This window comes from Anolis sagrei, chromosome 5 (assembly GCF_037176765.1).
Source record: "Anolis sagrei isolate rAnoSag1 chromosome 5, rAnoSag1.mat, whole genome shotgun sequence".
Taxonomy (NCBI): domain Eukaryota; kingdom Metazoa; phylum Chordata; class Lepidosauria; order Squamata; family Dactyloidae; genus Anolis; species Anolis sagrei.
The window spans coordinates 70,248,695-70,267,388 of NC_090025.1; the positions used below are offsets into that span (position 1 = coordinate 70,248,695).

At 38.6% G+C, this 18,694-nt stretch overlaps 1 protein-coding gene across 4 annotated transcripts in view; it reads left to right on the forward strand.

Moving 5' to 3' along the window:
- Nucleotides 1-18,694, forward strand: part of MTUS1 (microtubule associated scaffold protein 1) — a 132,953-nt gene that overhangs the window by 66,332 nt on the left and 47,927 nt on the right. The window contains exon 1 of one of the 4 annotated variants that reach the window (XM_060778574.2): nt 4,692-5,183. The exons of the other annotated variants lie outside the window; for them this stretch is intronic. Coding sequence (XP_060634557.2) covers nt 5,063-5,183 — 121 coding nt within the window. The 5' untranslated portion in view covers nt 4,692-5,062. Of the gene's footprint in view, nt 1-4,691; nt 5,184-18,694 lie in introns of those variants that run through there. 4 annotated transcript variants of the gene reach the window in all.

The window sequence follows — 18,694 nt, forward strand, 5'->3', positions numbered from 1 at the left end:
AGCTTGTTAAGCAATATTTATAATGTTGAACATAGATTAGCTTCATTTCTGATTGAGGTGCAATTGTTTTGCACAGTTGTTTTGGGCTTGGATCTGAAGAATACTTGTATGTATTCTATGGACACTTGTTACTGAGAAGACAAGTGATAATTGATAGGACATATTTTCTTGAATGATGTCATGCCTGTTTAGTTCCAAACAACTCTACGAACATGCAGTAACAGGCATTTCATTCCTTCTAAACTTGGAACAAGGAACCTGGAACAAGGAACCTGGTCAAGAACGTTGGAGTGGGCATAGTTCCCCCTCTAGGACAGTAAGACTATTTATAGCCACACTCAAACCTGTGGGAGCTGGTTCTCTGCAAAGTTACCTCATATAACTGATATCTGCATGCAACACATCCATGTAGTTAGTGCTTCCTGCGTTAGCCTTCATCTGATCAGTCCCCTTCTGCATGAATGACATGAATGAGAAGGACCGGTACATTTTGGTTCTGATAGAAAAGCATATGGACTTGCAGTTGGATCAGAGAATACAGTTTTTTAAAACACCTTTTGGTTGAATTATACAAGAAGTAGATGCAGACTTGCTTCTTGCGTCTCAGTCCTTTTGGAAATCCCAGAAGAAATTCATGCAGCTTTCTGTTGTTGGCTGCCCGCCTGAAGGAGTAGCTTCCAACTAATTTAGTGCAGTTGTGAAAAAGCCATATGCTTTGGAGCAGGAGTCCTCAAAGTTTAAAAAATAGTACAATGCATCTATCCCTAACCTGTTGGTTAGCATTACTGGACATCTTGGCTAGATCTAATAAGAATTGACGTCCAAAAACTGTACACGAATTCCCCTGCTGGAGAAGACAGGAATATTATGCTAAAGCCATTAAAGTGAGTGTATATATTAACAAATCCTAGGAAATCTAGAATCTGTTCAGATGTATATATGTGAGAGATTGAAGGAGGAATACCTTTTTTGCACTTTTGGAGGTACAATAGAGTCTTGCTTACAAATTAAGCAACAAATCATCATGTTTTACAACAAATCGACAGAAAAAGCTGTTCAATGCACAGTAACGTTATGTAGTAATTACTGTATTTACAAATTAAGCACCAAAACATTGCAATGTATTGAAACTGCTGTGGATCCAGGCAAAAAGCAGACTGCGTTGGATAATACAAAACGTTGGATGAGTGAAGGTTGGATAAGCCAGACTCTACTGCATTCCAATTTAAACCAGATATCCTTCCAAAGAGAAAATGAGCATGATGCAGAGGTTTCAGTATCTGGTTTTCTTCCTGCAGATCAGGGTCTGAGTACTCACATGATAATGAAAAGGTCTGGGGTGGTTTTGTGCAATTGTGTATTCAGGCATGATTTTAAGTGTTATCTATAAGCATTTCTTGAGTAGAACCACTATATCACCTTAAATGATAATGTGTTTTGCCATCTTGCTATGGCCATGCAATAAACAGCTTTTTGCAGTTTGAAGATCCACCTTTTGTGGTGTCCTTCCTTGTCCTCTACATCTGGAAGGGGGCGCCTGGATTTCGGATTTGAATTCAAGGAGTATTTTTCGAGTATTGGGGTATGTTTTAATAGCTAATAGGAGCCCCCGGTGACACAGTGGGTTAAAGCGCTGAGTTGTTGAACTTGCAGATTGAAAGGTTGGCAGTTTGAATCCAGGGAGTGGGGTGAGCTCCCGCTGTTAGCCCCAGCTTCTGTCAACCTAGTAGTTTGAGAACATGCAAATGTAGGTAGATCAATAGGTACCGCTTCAGCAGGAAGGTAACGGTGCTCCATGCAGTCATGCCAACCACATGGCCTTGGAGGTGTCTATGGATAACGCTGGCTCTTTTGCTTAGAAATGGAAATGAGCACCAACCCCGAGTCGGAAACTACTGGACTTAATGTCAGGAGAAAACATTTACCTTTACTTTAATAGCGAATGCCTTATCTCTTATCTCTATATTGTATATTTTATTTTATATTTTGGTCTTGTTCATTGTTTACCTGTGGATGAAGGATTCCTTGGTGTGTCCCAAAATATTTTTCAGCAATTTAAAATTCATGCTCCTTTTTTGTATCCTGCCACGTCCCAGCCGTTTGTAGTCTTTCAAATTATTTCCTGGGAGAGCGAAAAGTGTGTGTACATGTCCGTGACAAAGTAAGGTGCAGAAATGGAAAATAAAATATATATTTTATGGTGACAATTAGGCAGAAGAAAGGAGGCAAACAATGTTTTATTTGGTTGTCATGGTTTTACTTTGATTACTTGGTTACATAAGGCTTGGTTGGCCTTATGTGAGATGCTATACAATTATTGTTATTTAAAAAGAGAGGAAGATATGCTGTTCCTGATGTTTGTTTGCAGTGTGATTAGACAAATCCAAGTCCCATATTTTTATTGTTTTCCTAGCATCTACCATTACCATTATATGTAAGGCAACATGGTAACAGGGGAAAGCCAAGCTGCAGCCTTCTATGTATTTAACAGGTTTATTTGTGTGTATGTTGTGTTGGGATTCAGCCCCACAGTGCCCAAGTCTCAAGTCCTCAATGAGGAACAGTTAAATTAGTTTAGTATAGGCTGGGGGAATTCCCTTCCCCCATGTCTCCTGTATGACAGTTGGAATGTATCTAATTTCTTCTCAACTTTCTGTTTCTACTCTCATTCTGATTGGTTGTGTAGAATGGATACTTTTCTACTGCAAGCCTTTTTAAATCTGACTTCTGTTTCTTATATCTGAGTTTGTGCTGTGTGCCTTTGAGAGATCTCTCTCTACATATTTGTCAGAGAGACGTAGTGCTTGGATATTTTTCCCTCTCTTCAAACCTTAGAAGAGATCAGACCCAGTTCTTTACTATGAAGAAATGTAGTTAATTCTTTCTTATTGTAAATAAACCTTTTGTGATTTTTAAAATTGGAGTCTGAATTTTGCCTGCTTATGATTTTAATTATTTACAGCTGCAACCAACTGCACTTCTGTTTGCTAATGAGCTGAATGCTCAATTTCAGTATCCTGTTTAATTTTTGGATGCTCTGCTATATTTTAGAGTAGTTTTCCCCAATGTGTGTGTTTGTGGCACAGCGGGTTAAAGCGCTGAGCTGCTTAACTTCCTGACCGAAAGGTTAGCGGTTTGAATCTGGGGAGCGGGGTGAGCTTCTGCTGTTAGCCCCAGCTTCTGCCAACGTAGCAGTTTGAAAACATGCCAGTGTGAATAGATCAATAGGTACCGCTTCAACGGGAAGGTAATGGCGCTCCATGCAGTCATGCCGCCACATGACCTTGGAGGCGTCTATGGACAACACCGGCTCTTCAGCTTAGAAATGGAGATTTGCACTACCCCCAGAGTTGGACACAACTAGACTTAATGTCAAGGGAGAACCTTTAACTTTTGTACACACAAACACACACAGATACACAACCACATTTTAAAGCTTAGAGCTTGGGCAACTGCTCCAAATTATCTGCTATTCTGCAATCAAGTGCATCTATTAATTCATATTATATTAATATGTTTATACTTGTAGATCCCATAGGCTGAGTAGCCAAATTGGAGAATTCTTGCAATTGCAATTCCTACTTTTATCATTTTATCTTGTGCATTTGGCCCGCCCATTGTGTTTGATTTTCCATTATGTTATTTTGCTTTATTTATTTTATTTTGTATTTTATTCTGATGTAATTTTTAGTGGTTTTGTATTTTGTATTTTATTTTTCTGTATTGTATTTTCGGGCTTGGCCTCATGTTAGCTGCCTCGAGTCCCCTCCGGAGAGATTGTGGCGGGGTATAAATAAAGACTACTATTATTTTACTGACACAAAAGCACAGTATCGAGATCTATATGCTGGATTTCGTATCAAAAAATCACAAGTCGAACACTTCCCTAGCATCTAGGACTGTGTGATGTATTTTCAAATGATGTGCGCAGATCCAAGTAAGGTGGCCTTTTATAGTTGACAGATCGTGATTTTGTCGGTGTTTTTGTTTCCAAATTCTGGCTGAGATATTTCGGCATGGCACCCAGTGCTCCAATGACCACTGGGGCCACCTGTACTGGTTTATGCCAGAGCCTTTGCAGTTCAATTTTGAGGTCTTGATAGCGGCTGAGTTTTTCCTGTTGTTTTTCCTCAATGCAGCTGTCACCTGGTATGGCGACATCAATAATCCAGATTTTTTAGTATTATTATTATTATTATTATTTATTCTTCACTGTTGTTTGTGTTGGCTTGGACTGATGAGAGTTGCAGTACAACATGGAGGGCCAGAAGTTGCCCACCTGGGCTCTCTCAATAAACGTGCAGGTTTTCTAGTGGATAGCATGTAAATCTTATGCCATTGCTGTCACGGGTGACTTTTTCCATATTAAAGCATTTTAAATGGCAGGGAGCTGCAAAACTAGGCCAATCCTTCCAATCCTTCCTGTGAATTTCGAGGCAGAAAACTAGATTCTATTGCCGATAAAGTACTGCGTTGGCTAATATAACTGCTGGCATCTGATTACAAGGTGCCAAAATACAACCGTGTTGAAATTATTTCAGAATATTTCCGATGTATCTGATAATGTGAGGAATAATCTTAATGCACCTTGTGGAGCATTAAATCTTCTCCTCTAGTGGCTTTGAAGGAGGAGCATGATATCATCTGTGACAGTATTGGGTGATATATTCGGCCAGGGAGACCACCTACTTCCTCCTCCTCCTCATCCCTACTGGGTCCTAGAGTAGATTAAACACAGACCGTGTGATGTAATTCAGAGGCTGCTTGTCTTCTGAATCACAGAGCAGTTTTATTCTGAGGGGGAGCTTTGTTTTGCAGCATCTGGTGGGGGGAAAGACGCTGCCAGCAGCATTTACATTGTGGATACAGCATCTGCCTTCTTGGATTCTCCTGTTTGTGGACAGCCTCCGTGAAGAAACAAGGGGTGTTTTGATGTGTTGCGAGGTTGTTGTTGGTGTTTTTGCCAAGTACTGCGTAGTCCCAGTGCCGAGTTACAAATATAGTATGTGACAGCACATGCAGGCTGTTTCCTGCTTGATTTTATTCCAATTGCTCTGAAGACATGTTATGGTCTCCGAAATTCTCCTTATCCAACATGCACATTCAACTCACTGCAAAAGGATTACTCCGAAACCTTCGTCTTCCTACTGGGTTTAGAAAAAGCGCAGTAATATTTCATGCAGGTTGGTAATTTTTTTCCCTGAGTGCATGGGGGACATCTTGTTTACTTCTGCTGCTATTAATACCAGTTATAGTTTGCTCAGGATGCTGCTTGTCTCTTGCAACATTAAACCTTAGAAAACTGTATTTATTATACTAGTTTGACATTTTCTCTCTGTCCGTCTGTGTATATCTTAGACAGATGTTAGTCCAGTAGATATCTAATCCGTTTGTAAAGTGAAGAATATGATGCTCTTTTTTATTAAAAAAAATCCATGACATACTTTCAAACGTTCACAAATTAGAAGCATGTAAATAAATATATTTTGACTACAACTATGTTCCATATGGTTGTGAAATTGTGTTTTGAAGAATAGCAGTGTTTGGCATTATGATTCTCCCCCCCCCCCCCCTTTTAAAATAATGCTCTTAGATTTAATCCACATAGAGAGGCTGCAAACATGCTGCAAAGATAATAATGTATAGAAAGCTCTGAATGTGACCTCATTACATTTTTTAAAAATTCATTGGTGACCCAAAATAAAATTACTGCTGTGGAAACTTCCTATAAAGACAGCAGAAATGTATTTTCAAAACAGTGTTCATAAGAGTCGTATCATTTCATAGTTTTGTCCCCTTATTTTATTATGCCTCTTTGCGCAAGTAATTTCATGCCAGCTGTGTGTGTGTGTGTGTGTCCTCTCCAATTCTATTGGACATTTCCTATTCAGCAACTAATATCTTTCCTAACATCTCGGTCCCTTGGGTGATTTTTACAGGCAAATCGGCTCGGCTGCTTTATCTTCGGTGTATATGTGCATGTTAGAGAGAGTGTGTGTATATGTGTGTTCGTGCAATCTCCTACAGTAGTCGAGATGAGCTCATAATGAAAATTGAGGCCAACAGTGACAATCTGAATGTTTCATAGGCAAATAAATTATCCAGACGTCAATATAGGCAGCACAGCTTATAGGAGATGTAGTCCTTGCTGTCTGAATATTTTGGCAGATGTCCTAGTTAACATTGCTTCTAATCAGTTGATGCATGTTGTATACCATGCGTAATTGGAATACAAAAATAAAATATATCTGCAAAGGCTTAGAACTTAGCTAATCCAGTAGCTAGAATATGGCTGTATTTGATGCTGCTCTTGTATAACAGCGTGTTGTAGCAGTATTTCCATGCAGTCTGTGTACACACAGGGAACATAGACATCCATCTTGGCTCAATGCACTGCATGATTTCTAATATTCATGATACTTCATTCCTGAAATACTGGCTTACCGTGGCTAAATGCAGTAATAACACTTATACTGAGTTATCATTTTTCTGCTTAAGCATGTAGAAGGTTATTAAAACAGATCTCTTTTCAGCTTCATTTATCAGCCTCTTTTGCCATGACTGTCACCAAAGCACTTGACTAGAGGATGCTTGTACAAGTGAATAGATGGGAAAGGATAAAGCTACGGTAACACGCAGCTTGAAGGGTGTTTTAGTGTTAAACTTCTAAGCTGCAGAACTTGCAGATCGGAAGGTTGGCGGTTCGAATCCGCAGACAGGGTGAGCTCCGCTGTTAGCCTCACCTTCTATCAACCTATCAGTTCAAAAACATGCAAATGTGAGTAGATCAATAGGTACCGCTTTGATGGAAAGGTAACAGCACTCCATGCAGTCATGCTGACCACATGACCTAGGAGGTGTTTACGGATAACACCGGCTCATCATCTTAGAAATGAAGATGAGCACCATCCTGAGAATCGGACGCGACTATACTTATTGTCAAAGGGAAACATTTACCTTTTGCTAAGTCTCCCCATTGGGAAAAAATGATTTTTCTGTGTGCCAAAAGATCCCCCCCCCCCCAAAAAAATTGAGGTGTAGAGGAGTACCGTAGATATTTTTTTCCATGTTTTGACTATTTTAGAACCAGTAGAAACCTTTTTAAAAAAGAATATGAAGTGACCCAGATTTACTTTTGATTGACTTTCTTTTCAAGAAATTTCTTTTCCAGACTGAAAATAATCTGAAGGAATGTCTGGAATGTGGTAAAAATGGGAATTATGGTGAGGAGTGGTCAGTCTGGGTTTGGTCCCTGTCATAGTCCCTGGAGGGGCAATGTGGGCCCCTAATTGCCAACAGATGCCAATGGAAAGCACCTTTATGTAGCTATGTGTGGCAATGAGTTTGTGAAATAAAAAAATTGATTACTTTTTGTTGTACAATTTGAGCTCTATAATTAGTTCTATAAATTCATATGAACACTGCACATGCCTTATTTGTAGTGCAAAAAACACTTTAAAATAATACAATAATTAAAATGAACAATTTCAAGAAATATAAACTTAATAGTATTTCAATGGGAAGTGTGGCCCCGCTTTTGGCTGATAACGTTGTTGTTGTGTGCTTTCAAGTCAATTTCAGACTTAGGTTGACCCTGAGCGAGGGCCGGGTAAATGACCTTGGAGGGCCGTATCTGGCTCTCGGGCCTTAGTTTGAGGACCCCTGCTTTACATCATGGGTAAACAACTTCTTGTGGATCTTGCTCAATATTTTGCTTCCAGGATCCACACTGATTTCCACATGGACCAAAACCAGAGGGGGGAAAGACCAGAAGCAGTCAGGAATGCATATATGGTTTTGAAAAAACCAGGTGTGGCAGGGCAGTGTTTCAACCTATTTAAAAATGTGACTCATGTGCGTATTCCAGGAGAGGCATTCATCTTTATTGCCAGAAAAAAGACAGAACATGGGAGTCTTGGGCAAGGAGAGCAAAGACAGCCATTATTTTGAGTGATACTCTTCTAGCCTTCAGTTAATAAACTGTTAACTAGCCTTCAGTTAATAAAGGCTGCACAACAGGTAGAATCAAAGAGTTCATTTTGGATGACTGGGCGCTAATGAGTTCGTATTTGGTATGAGAACAAAATATTTATTCAGAAAAAGAGAAAGCATTGTTAGATGATGACATGTGATTGTCCACATCATAGTGGGCTTTATTAGAGAAGAGTCATTGTCTTCTACAGGAGTTAAGGAGGAGCATTGCCTTTACTAAGGTTGCCTGTGTCCTTCTAAAAAAAAATGTATTAAAAATGTTTTTTAAAAAAGCGCTGTCCACTTATTTGGCAACACCTTCTAACCTACTTGAGTTTGTATCAGGAGATAGGTGGGATAAAATAAATACAAAATAAACGTAAATTTGTTGTTGTTATGACCACCCTATCACAGGGTTTTCTGGGATGACGAATGGGTTTCCATGATGTAGTGGGTGTTTCAACCCTTCTCTCCAGAGCTGTGATCTAATACTTAAACTACTATGTCAGATTGACAGTTGGATAGTTTTTGACCAGATAATCAGTTTAGATAATGATCCCAAATAATTTTATGGTGTCCTATTAGTGTTGCATCCTTTATATTGAGGTATTATCTGTGGGTTTCAATGTTCTGTTTACCAGAATGATTCCAGATCTGCTTTGTGTCAGCATGGCTGAAACTGAAAATAAGATGGAGGAAATTAGAGGAAAATCATAGCTAAGGCAGCATCTGAATAATTTATACTGTTACATTATAAAAGAGGACTTGCATAATGAGCCTTTGACCATCCAGGCCATGTTATATGTTTTCTATAGTAGCAGCACATAGTCCCTGACCAGCTTCAAGATAGTACTAAAAAAAATTAATCAGAACAGTTGTATTGCTACTGCTCTTCTGGTCCTAAAGCTGTCTTATCAAGATTTGTTATCGAAGATACTCAATGACAAGCAGTGTTCTGTAGTTTTTGTGTAAAGAAACATGTTATGGAAGAAGAAGGCTGTAAAGCTTGTGTCCTATTTTTAGAAGTACACAACAATAAATATTCTCACAAATGAAATCATTTTTAAAATAAAAGCCTTTTAAGGTGACATAGATTTTCACAAGGATTTTTTAAAAGTTTTTCAAATTATCCTTGGTAACCAAACAGTGAAGAATATTTTGAAATATTAAAAATATTTTGAAATATTAGCAAACTGTAAATTCTGTCTCAGATTGTTTTGTTGAAATGTCAGAAACGTTTATGTAGCGCCAGTAAACATTTGTGTGCAAAGGACCGAATAGAACTGTTTGGGCTCCAATTCTTCATGCATCATTGATGTGACAGAATGGATAAGCATCTTTATATAGCAGCCATGAAGTTCAGGGGGAGAGATTTAGATGTTTATTTAGCTCAGTTAATTTGATCCATTGATTTTTACATGCCTTCGCTTCTGAATCAGAGGACGTCCAGTAAACAAGCGTGGTTTCTTTTATTTCACTTTGATTATACAGTAGAGTCTCACTTATCCAACATAAATGGGCCGGCAGATGTTGGATAAGCAAAATGTTGGGTAATAAGGAGGGATTAAGGAAAACCCTCTTAAACGACAAATTGTTATTGTTAATTCGTTCAGTCATTTCCAACTCTTCATGACTTCATGGACCAGCCCATGCCAGAGCTCCCTGTCGGCCATCACCGCCCCTAGCTCCTTCAAGGTCAATCCAGTCACTTCAAGGATACCATCCATCCATCTTGCCCTTGGTCAGCCCCTCTTCCTTTTTCCTTCCATTTTCCCAAGCATCATTGTCTTCGCTAAGCTTTCCTTTTTTCTCATGATGTGGTCAAAGTACTTCATCTTTGCCTCTACTATCCTTCCCTCCAATGAGCAGTCGGGCTTTATTTCCTGAATTATGTTATGATTTTACAAATTAAGCAACAAATCATCATGTTTTACAACAAATCAACAGAAAAAGCAGTTCAATACATGGTAACATTATGTAGTAATTACTGTATTTACGAATTTAGCACCAAAACAGATGGTTTCTTTCTTTCTCCTACCCTGGACATTATTCCAGACGGAAGGCAGACTGATTGGATAATACAGAACGTTGGATGAGTGAAGGCTGGATAAGCGAGACTCTAATGTATTTCATACTGGATGATCCGTGCAGGCACAAGTGCATCTTTCCATTTTTAAATCAAATAGCAGTGGTGACTAGGAAGGGACTGGGTCCTTCTATATATTTTAGGAACAGATACAAGTGTGCCTATCACAGCTGAAGGTATATACTTGGGTATCTAGACCAGAGAGTAAGAGACCTCTTCAGAGAAGATGAAGACACTGAGCCTTGCATGCACAATATAGATATAAGTGTTTGTTTAACCTTGAAATAACGCAATCAATATAAAGCTCTGGCTTGACTGAACACAGAATATAACTAGTTATGGCACATCTGCTGTACGCCAACAGTTTTCTAGCAAGCATAGTCAAATATTTACTGTAGATGCTGAGCTGAGATGGCCTGACAAACAGCATGAAATGCCATATGGTATTCTCCTTAGGAAATTCCTACTTCAATTAATAGAACATCTCTGACAAATTGTTAGGAGTTGACATCACACGAACAAAATTGTCAAGAGGACTTTTACTCTAAATGGTGACCAGTCATGGTAGTTACATATTACCTTCAAAATTGGAGGGGGTTAATGCCTCTCAATATCAGAAGCTGAAGAACACAAATGAAAAAAACCATAACAAAAACATATTTTCGGTGGAGAACAGAAGCCGACTAAGGAGTTCCTAACCAATGCAGGAAATGAATAGAAATGTGTAAACAATGAGAGCAAAGCTTCTAATTAAAACCTCGGGATATTTAAACAGGACTGATATCTGAGTAAATGTTATAAAAGGAATATTGTATATGTGCCTTCCTATCAACTTATGGCAACCCCATGAATTTCGTATGATTTTCTTAAGCAAGGGATTGCCTTCCTCTGTGATATAGCCAAATAGTATCTGGTATTTATTGGTGGCCTCCCAGGCTTCCAAGAGAGGCAGGATCTGGTGCCTTTAGGGTGTTCCGTGTTGGGACAGCACAGTTCTCTATAAAGTACTGCGTGGGAGCCCCCTTTGTCTTCATTGCAGTTATTATCTAACATAATACAGTTGTTATTTAGGTGTAGAAGCAATTTCATGTTGGTTTGCTGCATAATGGAGGACCATTTAGCTTTGGCATTTCTGTAATTCTTTAATGGATCTTTTTTGCATGTTTGATGGCTATCTGTAGAATTATTTCTGGTGTAGTCACTTAACAGGATGAAAGGCATTGCTATCATCCAGGGCAAAGAGGGGGGAAATGTGGGTTGGATAACAACTTCAGTGACCTCCAATCATTGGGAAAATTATTTGGGGCTAAAGCAGTGGTTCCCAACCTTTTTTTTAAACAAGGGACCACTTGTTGGGGGACCACTTTGACCAGGGACCACTCTCCAATATTAGTACCAAAAGGGTTACAAATCAGTTTTTGGTCAACTTTAGATTCAGTTTGATTATTTGGGGTGCTGATTCAGAAAATTGCATTGGATAGACCATATCAGCTCTAGTTTCTGATACAGAACATATGCCATCCAGTAGTCACCATCTGCTCGCCCACAGAAAATCATAATTAATAATCTAGAGCTGATGTGGGAGTAGTAATCTTTCGTGGGTAGTCTCCCCTCCCAATGTGGTAGTAGTAATCTTTCGTGGGTAGTCTCCTCTCCCAACATCCCTGTTGCCTCGGCACTATAAGAAGGTTTCGCGAGATCAGTCACTCTCATTGCCGTGTGGTTTTCAGTCATTGGTGTATTAATTGTGAGGCCACGGACCATATTTCCATTCTTGAGAACCACTGCTCTAGAGGGCCATAAGCTACTCATCCTTGACCTGTTTTCTTCATTATGTCTTCAGCTTCCCACTTAACAGATTACCTGGGGGGGAGGGGGGGGAAATCTTAACTCTGATGTATTCATGCACTAGTAGTTCATTAAATGAATGAATCCGTAATGAGAGTGCCATAGTATGAAAAAGGTACCCATATTCCATACAGTACTTTGTTAAAGTTTTTTGAATGGAAGATGGTAAGATTGGTATCTTCACAGGATAGAAGAAACACTTGTTTTATTATAGTTGACTCTTGCATGTACTAGAATCACTCTGACCACAGTTTGTGATTATAGTCCCAAGGTGAAAGTGAGCCTCCTTCAGAGATAGAAATAACTTGCTTTAAATAGCCAGGAATAGGTTTGTGCTATATTTGCTCACCATCCATATTCAAACTGTATGTGTGCATATATAAAAATAACATAGACGTAAAGGTTTAAGGCCAGTTCAGGAAAGAGTTCCTTCCCATCTCTAAATGTCCAACGAGACTATTGTAAAGTGTGAACAGATAGCTCCAGTGCTGTAATGCAAGGATAGCTATGAACTAAGAATCTCAGAATTCCATGAGATGGAGCCATGACTAAGTGATATTAAGCTGCTGTAATTGCGCAGTATAGGTATCTCAGATCCTCCTGGATTGTAGCATATCTGAGAAGTGTTGAAAATCTGTAGGTGACAGTCATCTTGTAAAGAGATATTTAATGTTCTGGGTTCTCCTTTGCCAGTACGTTATTCTACAACTAGCCAATGTAGTACTTAGTATCAGTGGAATCTTACAGACATTTCCTCAGAAGTAAGCCCACTTGAGTTCAATAGAGTTATACTTAGGTAAGTGGATATAAGATTTCAACTTAACTTCAGTCTAGTTTCCTTTTGAGGCCTGAAGCTTTGCTTCTGGCATGCCACCTGAGATATTTTTGTTTTATGATTTGAAAGCTGTTCCCAGTTTAGAAGGTTTGAACAGCCATCAAAAGATACTTGTAAATATATTTCAGTCCTAAATAACTGGCCAACCTGAATGAGAGTAAAGGAGCAAGTCTATCAAATGAGTCATCATCATTTAAACATTTAATCCTTTTCTTCGGTATTTGGTTTCCCTTCACTGCCAGGGTATATCTATATTTAAAAAGCCACTGGGGGCACTGCAGGACTCTAGGTTATCAGTTTTTAATATTCTGACCATACTAAGTTGAACACAGGCATGTACAGTGTTCCCTCGCTACTTCACGGTTCGCTTTTAGTGGACTTACTGTTTTACGGTTTTTCAATAAATATTAATTTAAAATATATATCGTAGTATATTTCTTGTTTCGTGGGTTTTTGCCATCACCGCTCTCTGAGGCGCCTTCCCTCCTCAGTCCTCCCTCCCCCTTTCCTTTACTCTCTCTCTCTCTCTTCACCTGGCGAAGGGAAAGGCGAGGAGTGCTTACTTCCTTTCCTTCCTTCGCAACCACCGCACTGACAGGGAGGCGGGGGGGGGGGGGAGGAAGAGGAGGAGGAGGATGCATACTCGGTAATACAGGAGCAGGGCTTATTTTAAGTTTGTAAAGACTTTTAAAAGTTTATAACTACTAAAATAATGTATAAATATTAACATAATAAAATAAATATAGTGTCCCTACTTCATGGATTTTCACTTATCGAGGGTGGTCCTGGAATGCAACACCCGCGATAAGATACGTGAGGGAACACTGTATATTTAATTTGGTTAAAATTTAAGATGTACGGATGAACACACATCTATGAACCAGCAAGCAATATAATTGTTGTTTTAATGACTTAAAACAATATGGAACTTTAGCTATTTGTTGTGGTTCAGACAGATGAAGATGAGGGCATTGGGGTTTCACAGTCTGGAAGAGTGCTGGATCGTTTGTTAGATGAGGGAAATGAGGGGATTTCAGAGCAAGGTTCTGTCTGTGAGATGGGTCCTGAAAGTAGAACTGTTTTGTAGTCCAGCAGACATGGAGTTGACTTTTTGCCCACAAGGAGCTTAGCAACCCCTGATAAAGACCTGGCAGACCAAGATAGCTTGTCTGAGGGAACAGATGGGCTAGACAGGGATATCAGGTTTGATCTTAAGGAGAAAAACATCCAACTCAGGAAATTCAAAAGACTCTGTGAGAAAGAAGCACAGAAAAAAGTTTCACAAGCCAGAAAATCAAGGTCAAAGAAATGCCTTCATGTTTTGCAGCCCTTAAATTAGAGAGTCTCATTGAGAATTCAGATCAGGCAGCGCTGCATAATAGTAAGGATATCAAGTCCTGTTTCCAGTTTATGTTTTTAGTCTAAGTTCCTGGGAGCTTTGATTCATGTTTTGAGAAATTCTTAGAGCCTTGGCTTTTCTGGATTCATGTTCATGTTTTGATTCTTGTTTCCTTGGATTATGCTCACCTTATGATTCTTCTTTTCCTGTACTATTTGGATTATTGCCTTAGAAGTGTTTTAGTCCTCACCAGCTTGGTTGGGTTTTTACTTATAAACTGCCTTTTCTGATTACTTGTTGGATTTTGCCTTTCTTATTACTTTTGGTGGATTTTCCTTTTTTATATTTACTCTCTTCAATAAAGTGTTTTACTCCTGCTTTTGGATTCCTGGTTGGTGCTAAGGGCAAAGTGGCTGGGGTGCAACACTATTTTTATATCTAGTTGTTTAAATGCTTTTTAGAACACATGCTTTCATTTCAGTGCTTTCACTTTTTCCTGTGACACTATTTGTGCCATTATAGCACAGCTCTCACTTCAATATAAGTAGTGTACTTTATTTAGCGTAAGTCTTTCAGAGATGTTATTGGCTTCTTTGGCTAATTCCCACCCTGTGGGAAGCTTCTCCTCCTCTCTTCCTGATACTCCTCTGCTATTGCAGATTTTATTTCTGAGGTCTTTAAGTGGTATGCCTAATAGCAAAAGAAATTGTTTTTGTGGATGTTATTAAGACATAAGCTTGTTGAAGAGACTTAGCCTTTACCATTGTGACCTTTGAGGTCTCATAATCATTCAAATGTACTAATAATTGCACCAGCTTCCCACTTCTTGTTCTTTTTGTTGTTCTGAGTACTATGTTTTCTTCTGTGCTGTAAGTACAATTGATTGGCGGGCTGGTATCTCAGTTAGTTGGAATACTTAGCATCTTTCTCCCTCATGTGGGATTCACTGGCACCCGTAAATTTCACTGTTTGTCAGTTATTAGATTATGACTTTGGAGACCAAGGTTTGACGTTCACTCAACCACAGAAGCCCATTGATAGCATTCGCAAACCATATGCTCTCAGTCTTAGCTAAGGCAAAACCCTTCTGAAAAGATTTTGCCAAGAAAAGATTAGAGTCACCATAAGTTGGAAACTACCTTAAGGCACATTATTATTATTATTATTATTATTATTATTTAAACCCACTCTCCAATACCAACAGCTTTCATTTTCTCCTCTTTATCAGTCATAGTTTGCTAGGAATAAAACTGATTCCATGTTTCCCACTTTTTTCCATATCTGTTCCAGGTTCTTCCTATGGAAATCCAGGCTTTCTAGAGATTTAAGGTTCTTTGTTGCACCCCCCCCCCCCCCCCCAAAAATTACCAATGATATCTTCAGTCTTTCTCACTTCAAGACTTCTTTGTAGAATTCTTCTTCCACCAAGCACCCAATGCAGCTGTGCTTAATAAAATTCATAGTTTAGTGTGTGTTATGTACCTCCCCTATTAACAAGTAGGCATTGCATTTCCCTTTAATATGTGAGCGATATTTTTATTTACCACAAGGAAAGTGTAGTTCTGTGCCTAAAGCTGTCAGACAAAAATATTGGGTCAACTGTATTATGTTTTAAATGGGGGAAAAGCATGCACAGAGTTATTAGATAACTAATAGTATTGTGAAAAGAACTTGGACTTGGGGAAGCTGCTTCCAGATTAAGGGAGATGTAATATGCTCCACGTCTTTGCTCTTGGAGGGAGAAGTATGTTGAAATCTGATTTACCCAATTTTTCGGTCTCTAAAATTGCACTGTGGACATCCTATTCCTAGCATTCTCTGCATTACCTGACAGTATGATAACTCATTTAACACATTGGCCATAGCTCTCTATCATTGCCAGCATTTCTAGATTTGTTTTGTGTTGTTAAATTGTAAACAGTGTGATGCAGCCAACCTTAAAATTGAGTCAGTTGTGTAGCCACGAGGAGATAATCTGTTTACATATCCTAAGGCGGGAGCTCTTTTGTATTAATTAACCTTGAGATTAGCTGTATCAACCCAATAAATGTTTCGAGGAACTGGAGTATACAAGTAACCCTATTCTATCACTGCTTAATTGAAAAAACCAACATAGCTCCATCAAGTGATCATAGATGCATATTATAAGAAATGTCTAGAAATATTCACAGTCAATCTCTACTTGTAAACCTGTTTTAATAGCACAAAACCCAACCAAAAATGTTTAACAAGAGAATTTATTTTGCTTATAGTGGCACTACTCTTACCTTACTGTTAGAATGAATGGGGAAAAATTAATGCACCAGAGAGCCGTCATGGTGTAATAGTTTGAGCGTTGGACTACGACTTTGGAGACCAGGTTTTGAATTGCAACTTGGCCATGGAAATGCACAGGGTTAACTTTGGGACAAGTCATGTTCTCTCAGAGGAAGGCAAGGGATAACCCCTCTCTGAAGAAATCTTGCCCAGAAAACCCTGTGATAGATTGACCACTATAAGTCCAAATGACGTAAAGGTATAAGACACACAAACATAGAGTACTAAACATCAACCTCAAAAAGATCTCTAGTTATTTCCATCTCTTTAGGACATGAGTGGATTCTTTGGGGCCTTAGAATAACACAGCCACCAAGGATTAAAAAAATGGAGACTTATAAGAATTCATGGAGACAATATTTTCTTTAGATCTAACTTCCTGAAAAATATTCTAAATCCTTGTTTTCAGGAACTGCATTTCTGAAGTCTCCAGAAAAGCTGGATTTCCATACAAAGAGCCTGGCATAGACATGGAAATAATAGGAAATGGTAAATTTCCATGAAATTTACAAATATTAGATTCAAGTGGTTTTGAAGGTCTTGTTGTTGTTCATTCGTTCAGTCGTTTCTGACTCTTTGTGACCTCATGGACCAGCCCACGCCAGAGCTCCCTGTCGGCCATCACCACCCCCAGCTCCTTCAAGGTCAATCCAGGCACTTCAAGGTCTAAATGATCCCTATTCTAATGGCCAAGCAAATAAATTATTGCCAAAATGTTTAACTATCCCCAGAATTGGGGATGTGGTGGTAACATGAGTCACATAACTAACCAATAAGAGTCTGATAAGGCACACAACCAGTTCAGTATCTCTGTGTGAAATATTTATATTGAGAGTGGGTCCAAATTGTGTTTTTCTGTATGCAGAAGGGCAGGATTTATTTTTTTGATGCAAGAAAAATATATAAATTGTGAAAAGAAAATATGATTCAAATAGAAGATATAATTTTTTTACTGTAATTATTAAATGGATAACTGGCTGCACACTGCATTGTGTAGTGGAAGACTTCATGATACCTGAAAATAATACCTAGAGCTTCATACAGGTAAAAGAAGAACTGGATTTTGCAGTGACGGGTGATCTGGTCAAACACTGCAGGCTTCTTTCTGTCAGCAACTATTCTGTTGAATTAGCATCCTACAACTCCCCAAGGGCTGTGACACATACATTTGGTCTCAGCCGAAAGGCGAAAAAGCGATCCCCAGAGGCAGTTAGAATTCTAATCCTTCCAAGCCTTTAATTTGCCAAAGGAAGCATTTTAGTGAAGCTTAGTGGCTTAGATAGTTTTGATGTAGTTTCTGCTGAGTTTTATCTCTAAGGTTTCCAGAGGACAAGGCGGAGTGGATTGAAGTCCTGTTTAATGTATTTATTTGATTTGAGCGCTCTTAGCTTGATCCTAGACCTCAAAAGAGGAATATGAGCAATAGCCAAGAACAAATTAAGAGTGTAAAGACTTACTGCTAAAGGATACATATCTAGTGCTCTGACCTTCATGATGTTTTGTCTTATTAAGCTAGGCAGCAAAAATAGATAAGAATGTGTTAATAAGTCTATAATGAAATGCAGAACAGTTTTTAAGTCTCCACAACTATCTCCTGAGTTGCTTATATGCCATATTCAAACAGTTGATTACTCAAAATTGTTATGAAATTGAGTGTTAAAATCCCTAATAACTGCCTCCTAAGAGAAAATATGTTGGTCCTTGTATATTATTATTAGCTGCAAAGAACTTGACAATTTATAGTAGGCTAAACAATGGAGGGAGTAGAAATATGTCTTGATGAATAGCATTTTATGTAGATTCTGGTGGCAAGGCCTATCACAGCCCTTCACTTCTTACAGCCACAGCCTGGATTCATGTCTCAGACTATCTGGTGAATCTAATGGTGCATGTTAATTAAATCTTCATGACTAAGGGAAATGGTGTAAAGAGGAGAACATTTGCTTTATTTACTGTTTGATATTCTCTTTGTAGACTTTGAAAAGAGATTTGAAGGCATCTTGTAGGAATACTTATAATAATAATAATACACTTTATTTATACCCTGTCACCATCTCCCCAAAGGGGTCTCGGGACAGCTAACATGAGGCTAAGCCCAAAGATACAACACAGCAAAATAAAATACAAAATGAAGACAACAAAAATTACATCAGAATAAAATGCATACAGTAGCAAAATAAAATAAATAAAGCAAATTGACATAATATAAAATCGAACACAATGGGCAGGTCAAATGGACGGTAAAATGATAAAAACTCTGGATGAGGTAGGAATAGAAAAAGTATAATTGAGAGGAGCC